The sequence below is a fragment of the Hordeum vulgare genome, chromosome 3H (assembly GCF_904849725.1).
Source record: "Hordeum vulgare subsp. vulgare chromosome 3H, MorexV3_pseudomolecules_assembly, whole genome shotgun sequence".
In the NCBI taxonomy this organism is placed as follows: Eukaryota; Viridiplantae; Streptophyta; class Magnoliopsida; order Poales; family Poaceae; genus Hordeum; species Hordeum vulgare.
In genome coordinates, this window is record NC_058520.1 from 573,876,092 (window position 1) to 573,883,754 (window position 7,663).

General features: G+C 42.1%; 1 protein-coding gene across 1 annotated transcript; it reads left to right on the top strand.

Annotated features, from left to right (window-relative positions):
* Nucleotides 1-1,086: 1,086 nt before the first annotated feature.
* LOC123440705 (uncharacterized protein At4g15970-like) lies at nt 1,087-3,570 on the top strand. The gene is made up of 2 exons (XM_045117258.1): nt 1,087-1,273; nt 2,520-3,570. Exons 1-2 carry the CDS (start codon nt 1,106-1,108, stop codon nt 3,417-3,419), a joined length of 1,068 nt encoding a protein of 355 aa, XP_044973193.1. The 5' UTR covers nt 1,087-1,105; the 3' UTR covers nt 3,420-3,570.
* Nucleotides 3,571-7,663: the final 4,093 nt, after the last annotated feature.

The following is a 7,663-nucleotide window of genomic DNA, read 5'->3' on the forward strand; positions in this document are numbered from 1 at the left end:
TGATAATAACTTGGTATTCTTCAGAGTACAGAAGTAAAACATTGTTCAACATATCATGGAAACATCTAAAATATAGAGGATATAAAATAGTAAATGGTAAAAACTTATAAATTAAATAAGAAAGACAAGTGGTGAAAATAACTTACTTAAGAGCTCAAACTCTGCTCATGCAACAGCCTGCTGGACAAACAGCGAGAAGAAAACGTGTTTGTACCTGCAGTCACAGATAAATTCAGATTTCTTTCTTTTATTGATGAGATGAATTCAGATTTCAGTGCCACTAAGAATCGGCATGAGAAGGTATATTCCAATTCTAAAAATCGATGCATTAGTACATCCAATTAGCAATTATGGGTGCCATCTAACTTGCAGTCGTGGCTTTGAACCTGAATCAGCGATCTGTTGTTGCTTATGGTTGTTGCCCCTTGTCCGCTTCCTATTTCTTCAGATTTAGAGATCAGAAAAGAGAGCTATAGAAGGGATGCAGCCATGCATATGCAGGGTCGGAGGCTTGCAGCCTTGCACAGCAGGGAGCGCCTGGAAGCGAGGGATTTGTCGCGGCGCCGCGGCGGCCAGGGGCGGCGGATCTGTAGACTGCAGTTCGTCGAGCTTCTGATGGATCAATCGATCTATTTTTTCGGCCACGATGTACGTGTACGTCGTTGCGATGCGTTTTCGTAGGCGGTTGGGCCGAGTAGCTATGGACCATGTACGTGTGCGCCCCACGATTGAGGAGCCTATGTGTTGGGCTTAATTTCTTAACTAGCACCTGTAACGTATCATTTTTGCTTTTTTATACATAATAGTATATATAAAATATATATACCTAATTTTTTGTCAAAATTAATGGGTATTCAACTGAATACCCTTGAATTGAGGTGGGCCCGCTCCTGCTCATGCTTAAGTGCCTACATCTTTAGAAGGTAATAATTGTTCTTTTGTCATGCATATATCTCTAAGTAGGATTTAACTTACTACCATAATATCATTAATTCCTGTCAGCATTAGTTGCATGCTAATTAATCATGGATACCCTATAAAGACAAGCAGGTGGAAGTAGATCTCCCTAAAACGGTAAAATTCGTTTTTTGCTTTGGAGATCACCATGGAGTTCCATGACGGAAACTTTCGTCGCTTTGTAAAATTGTGGATTGCAACCACTATAGCCCTCTTTCTGCTATTGATGCTCGCCAGCCAGAGGTGGCCACGACTAGACGCGATGTTGCCGTCTCCGTGGCGAGCAACAAAACACAATACTGGAAACTCTAATGAGGTAGGTAGTTCATTATGCTGGTCTCGCTAATAAGGCAGCGTACACTTCCATTTGGTTTCTTTACATGTTTTCATATTTATATGATGTGTAGCATTTTGACATTTCCATTTCAGTATGAATACACATATGACATATGATTGAATCCACATTCTTACCTTGTTTCGTTGTTTCTGGTCGAGATAGATCCTTGTATTACATGGTGTATTTCTTTGGATTAGGAGGCTGCCATTTTGGGAAGATTGAGCAGTTAAAATGGTCTAGTTACTTTTTCTTTGCAGGGTGAAATGGTCTAGTTACTATACATTTTAGAAAGGAAAGAGTCACTTCAAATAGGCTTGTTCATTTTAGAAAGGAAAAAAATTCGCTTTCAATCAGCCCGGTGACTCTTAGTTGATTAAAAAATCAATCAAAATATTGTGGGATTTGACTAAATTAAAAAATTAACGAGTATGCGCAAAAGGACTTATCACAACGGAAATAGTAACTCAGTGAAGGAGGAATACCACATTAACTTGTGACAGATGATTTAGGAAGAAACATAGAACCTTTTCCGATGGGCATGTAAGTAGGAAACGATAACTGAGTGGATTGAACGATACAATGTTAACTAGTGACCAGTGATTTGGCAAGAAACAAAGAAAACTTTGGTAGTAAATTGGAAAATCTTTTCAGCACCATTTGGGGTGACGAGAAAAATAAAGATTGTAATTTTATTTAGAAACAAAAGGTAACACAATAATAATAATCAAATAGTAGTATTACATATTGGTCAATAATGTCCGGTGTGATTGCGAATCAATCTATGATTGAATGGTTAGAAGGACTGTAATATCCCACCTCACCAAGGTTTAAGTTCCGGTGCTCGCATTTATTCAGCGGGAGGAGACATTTCTGTGGACGATGATGCGTCTACGGTGACTTCGTAAATCTCAAGATGATATGCAGACTCAGTCTTTCGAAGGTGCTCATAGGGGTAAGATGTGCGTGTATGCGTTCATACAGATGAATGCATGTGTGTGTATATAAGTATTTACATATGTACTATGTTTAAAAAAATATAATGTCCCATGTGATCTATCGCTAAGAGAATATTTAGAGTCTATAATGCCGAATATTTCTTCAATAAATTGTGTAATCTTTTTTCGGGGAAGCATATCTAGCGTTAAAATTGGAGAGATATTCTAGAGATAAATTATGATGATTATCGATTGATACGTAGCGACTGAACTGCGCGCACGACCCCCAGACCAATTTCGCAGGTTTGGCCGAGCTTCTGCCCAAGGTGGCCACCGACGACCGGACGGTAATCATCACGTCGGTGAACGAGGCGTTCGCGCGGCCGGGCTCCCTGCTGGGCCTCTTCCGCGAGAGCTTCCACGCCGGCGAGAGGATCGACCACTTCCTCGACCACCTCATCGTTGTCGCCGTGGACCCCATGGCCTACCGCCACTGCCGGTCCGTGCACCGGTTCTGCTACCTCCTCCCGCCGACGAAGACGTCCATGAACCTGAGCTCCGCCAGCGACTTCATGAGCGACGCCTACGTCGAGCTCGTCTGGACCAAGCTGGAGCTCCAGCAGCGCGTGCTCCAGCTCGGCTACAGCTTCCTCTTCACGGACGTGGACATCCTGTGGTTCCGGGACCCGTTCCGGCACATCGGCCTGCACGCGGACATGGCGACGTCCTGCGACGTGTACTCCGGCGACCCCGACGACCTCAACAGCTTGCCCAACACGGGGTTCTACTACGTGAAGGCAACGAACCGAACGGTGGAGATGCTGCGGCGGTGGCGCGCGGCGCGGCGGAGGTTCCCGCCGGACCACGAGCAGAACATCTTCAACCACATCAAGCACGAGCTCGCCGGAGCCGACAGCGACCTGCGCATACGCGTCCAGTTCCTCGACCCGGCGCACTTCGGCGGCTTCTGCCAACTGTTCCACAACGACATGGCGACGGCGTGCACCATGCACGCCAACTGCTGCGTCGGCATGGCGAACAAGATCAGCGACCTCAGGGACGTGCTGGGGCAGTGGAAGAACTACACGGTGATGCCGCCAGCGGAGAAGAAGAAGGCCAATGCCGCCGGGAGGAGCTTCGGGTGGCGCGACCCGGCCAAGTGCGGGACGCCCGACAAGAGGCCACAGTAGACAGTAGCACGAGAAAAAGAAAAATAAGCTACTAATTAACGTCGCACTTTAAGTTGACTAGACTAGATTTGAACTTTGCTGTCATACATTAATCCTTCTAGCTCAAGGCTCGAACTATTGTCTTCAAGTATGGCCTCACAAACATCTATTCCCTCTGTCCGTAAATACCTATTGTTAAAAAGAATTAAATTAGTTCTTTCCAACAACAAATATTATGGTATAGAGGGAGTATTTGATGTGTTTTACTACCTATATCAAAAAGAGAAAAACTCACAAGGCAAAAGGTGTCGTTTTGTTTCGTTTCAAAAACCATGCCCTTGTGTGACATGCCATCATCACGATGTCTTAAAGCCTTCTAGCATGACATGGGAATAAGATGTAAGCATGAAATATCTCAAATGCCCCCTATGATTGTAGCACCGAGGTAGATTTAGTTAGTTTCTGAAACTATTATATCTATTTACACAAAAATACCTCAACGCTTTTCAATCGGTAACACATAAAGCTCGATAAGCATGTCTTGGGTTGGTACATAAATAGGATCCCAAACAGCGGAAGATCGATAAGAGATTCATATGAGACAACATAAGTAAAAGGGCTTCCCTCTTACCTTCCAAGGATAAAGGTAGATGAAGATCCATTTGATATCCATCAAAGTTTGCATTGAAACCCTCACATACTAATGGGTGTAAAAACAAATAGTACGCCCCTCTACTAAAGTGGCTGAAAGGCATGTATGCCTAATCTATAGGTGTACTTTGTAATTGTTTTCGTTTAGGCTATAAATAAGGCGCTCGGTAGGGATGGGAGGCCATTCATAATTTCGAAAACCAAGACTTCTTGGTTACCTCCCTCCGCCTCCCCCGTCTCCGCCGCCCACACCCACCCACAACACCCACATAAGAGGGATGGTTGGCAAGCAAAAGTGTGCTTCTAATTTTGGGTGATTGCGATGATGATCCCAGTACCATGGATTTTACAATCCACTTTAATATGGAGCCTGCCAATCGAAAGTGGTCACGGGAAACATGGTGGCAGCGTCTCCATGGCAAGACGGCCACCAGGTATGGTGGTGACCACTCCTGTCTCACAAGAAGGGGTGCAAAGGTGGTTGCAGTCCATAGCGACCGTGGCTTTCATCCTGAAACTCCAGTTTTAGGAGTTATCATTGGGCTAGAAGACGAGAAAAGACCAACCAGGTAACCATGGTTCAAAAGGGGGAAGGTGACGATATTTTTCTTCATACAACTATCATATGCAACCACCAAGCATGTTAGAGTTGGTGGGGGGGAGGGGGGGGGGTCACCGGCGGCGGAATTACCCCTTCATCCATCTTTTTTGGTAAGCTCCCCATATCTCAAAACTCATAGAAACATACGGAGATCCAAATACTCACGTTGCAATGCCTACATATTTAGAAGGTATAATTACTACTCCCCCGTCCCAAAGTAAATGTCATGAATTTAGTACAGTGTTAGTATTAATCATCCATATATTTTCAAATATTCACCTACTCACTGGTCAATGTAATTAATACATTTTTAGGGCAATGTAATTAATACATTTTTAGGGGAATGTAATTAATGCATGTCCGCATAGGAGGGCGGAGTGAGAATCCGGTGGCGCGCCACGACCATTTGTGGGGCCCGACAAGAGGCCCGAGAGTCCGTGCCTGGTCCAGTGATAAATTGGTATCAGTGCAAGAGATGAAATGCTGGTGCATCTTAACATTAATTTGAACTTAAATTTGAAAAACAAATATAACTAACAATGTATTTTTTGTGATGATTTTCATGTAGTAGAAAAACAAGATGCATGGTGTCCCCTTCAATAAGACATCTCTGTTTATTCACTCTGCATATACGATTTATATAAGTCAAACTTCGTGAAGTTTGACCAAGTTTATACGAAAAAATTAGTATTTAAAATACCAATACGATATTATTAGATGCATCATGGAATAATTTGCATATTATATATCTTTAATATTGTAGATGTCTATAATATCAGTTTGATCAAACTTTGTGAAGTTTGACCTCATACAAATCTTATATGTGAAGTAAAAAAGAAACAAAGAGAGTTTGGTTAAAAAAAATCTTCCAGTCACAGACCCACATACGGACTCCCACCTTGAGCATCCATAATGTAGGGTACATGGAGGAAACAAAAACATAGGAATTAGGAATAGCACAAAAATTTCATAGGTGGCAAACGCCATCCTAATCAATTGTATTTTTTTAGAAAGGAGACGCTTGCCCGGCTTTAGTGAACTGAAGCTCTAACAATGTTTACAACCGAAGTATCAAGAAAATAAAATGAAAAACAAGTTCTTGGCATGCTTCATTCTTATGTAGAAAATTGAGTTTTGAGTGAATGTGTAATTTTCTCGAGAACAAAGGAAATGAATAGTATTCCTACGTAATTCCTGTACACGTTTTCTACAAACCAAATGCATCTAAAGATTTTTTTTTTTCTCTCTCTCTCTAGAACTCTTGTTTCTTTGTTTTTTCTCTGATATCCTTCAAACCGAATGAGGCCGTAGTATTTTACTGCCTCAAATTTTGCAACTGAGCTCTTTAGAGCTGGCTCTATACACTGCATGAATGAGCCTCTAAGCGAAAAAAAATTACCGTCGTCTCTAAGGCAAGATGCAGACATGCGAAAATGCCTTTTGGAGCTCGGGCTCCATGGCACTCTTTATTTTTGAAAAAATTCAAATTCAAATTTTCGGTTTAAAAAAATCTGAAAAAAATATGCAAGTACCCATGGTTGAAATGTATGTGTGCAAAAATTCAAGATGAAATACCTTAAGATGCCATCTGTGCAAAAAGAATAAATCCGTGAACTTTTGGGATGAATAGTATCATGTGTTAAAAAGCCATAATTTTGTCTTTTTTGCACAGATCTCGTTTTAACTTATTTTGTTCTAAAAATTTGCACACATGTATGTTATGCCTCCATGTACATCCATATTTGTTTTCAGATTTTTTTAAAATGTAAAAATATAAATTTTAATGAATTTTGGAATTTTCAAAAGACCTTCATGGAACCCGAGCTCCAAAATGCCCTACCCGCAGGCATGCAGCTTCTAAGCCTTTTGTTATAATATATTGGTCCTACATGTGTGCCTCTTTATAAAAGCTGAATGTTGATGTTTGTTGATTGATAATTTGATATAAATACTACTCCCTCCGTTCACAAATATACGATATTTTGGATAATTCAATATGTACGCTATGAACTAAAATGAAGGAAAGACACATTAAAACGTGTCTATATACATCCGATTCAGAAAAAATGAGAACATCATATGTATATGGACGGTCGGAGTACTATTTTTCACTGTAATGGGATACACGTTATATCTATGTCAAAAACTACACATTGCAGGTTTGAACGCTTAGCACAGAGGCAGCATGGTAGGCCCCATCACAGAGGCAACACTTTATCCAAACATTGCTGATGCTCAATCCAACCAATGGTGCCATGCGCCCATGCATCCCATTATGTAATACTCCCTCGGTTCTTAAATATAAGTCTTTTTAAGTTTTTACTATAAGACTACATACGGATGTATATAGACATATTTTAAAGTATAGATTAATCCATTTTGCTTCGCATGTAGTCATTTAGTGAAATCTCTTAAAAGACTTATATTTAGGAACGGAGGGAGCAGATAAAATCTCGCTCCTAGCATAAATGGAAGCCTAGAACCGTTGTCATTTAACTCAGGAAAGAGGCGCCAAAGAGGGAAGCGTTGCACTTTAGGTTGACTAGACTTTGAACTTTGCTGTCAAGCTTCAATCCTTGTACCTCAAGGCTCCGCGACTTTTGCCCTCCAGAATCTGGCCGCCCGGCCCGAACACTTCCAACTTTGAAAGCAACCGGCCGGTCGAAAATTGGCGCTAGTACGTAGCCAACTTGACGGTTCTGTCCGTGAGAGACCAAAGCAAGTAACTCCATGCTAGTATACGTTCCTGCGATGTTCCTTCTCGTTGAAAAGTTGTATACTACCACTCGTATTCACCGTGTGGCGTGTACCGAAGCATGACCAAAGACAAGGGGCGGGCGGTGCATGCATGCGCCTGGAGAGAAAGCTACGTCGGATCGTAACAGGAAGACTGGTTATTTGGCACGCACACATCAGGCTTCCTTCATGCATGCATGGTCGTCGTTTTGAACTTTGAAGCGATCAACACACGCGTCCTTCCTGCGCGCGGAGCCGATCGAGAGAGGCTTCCTTT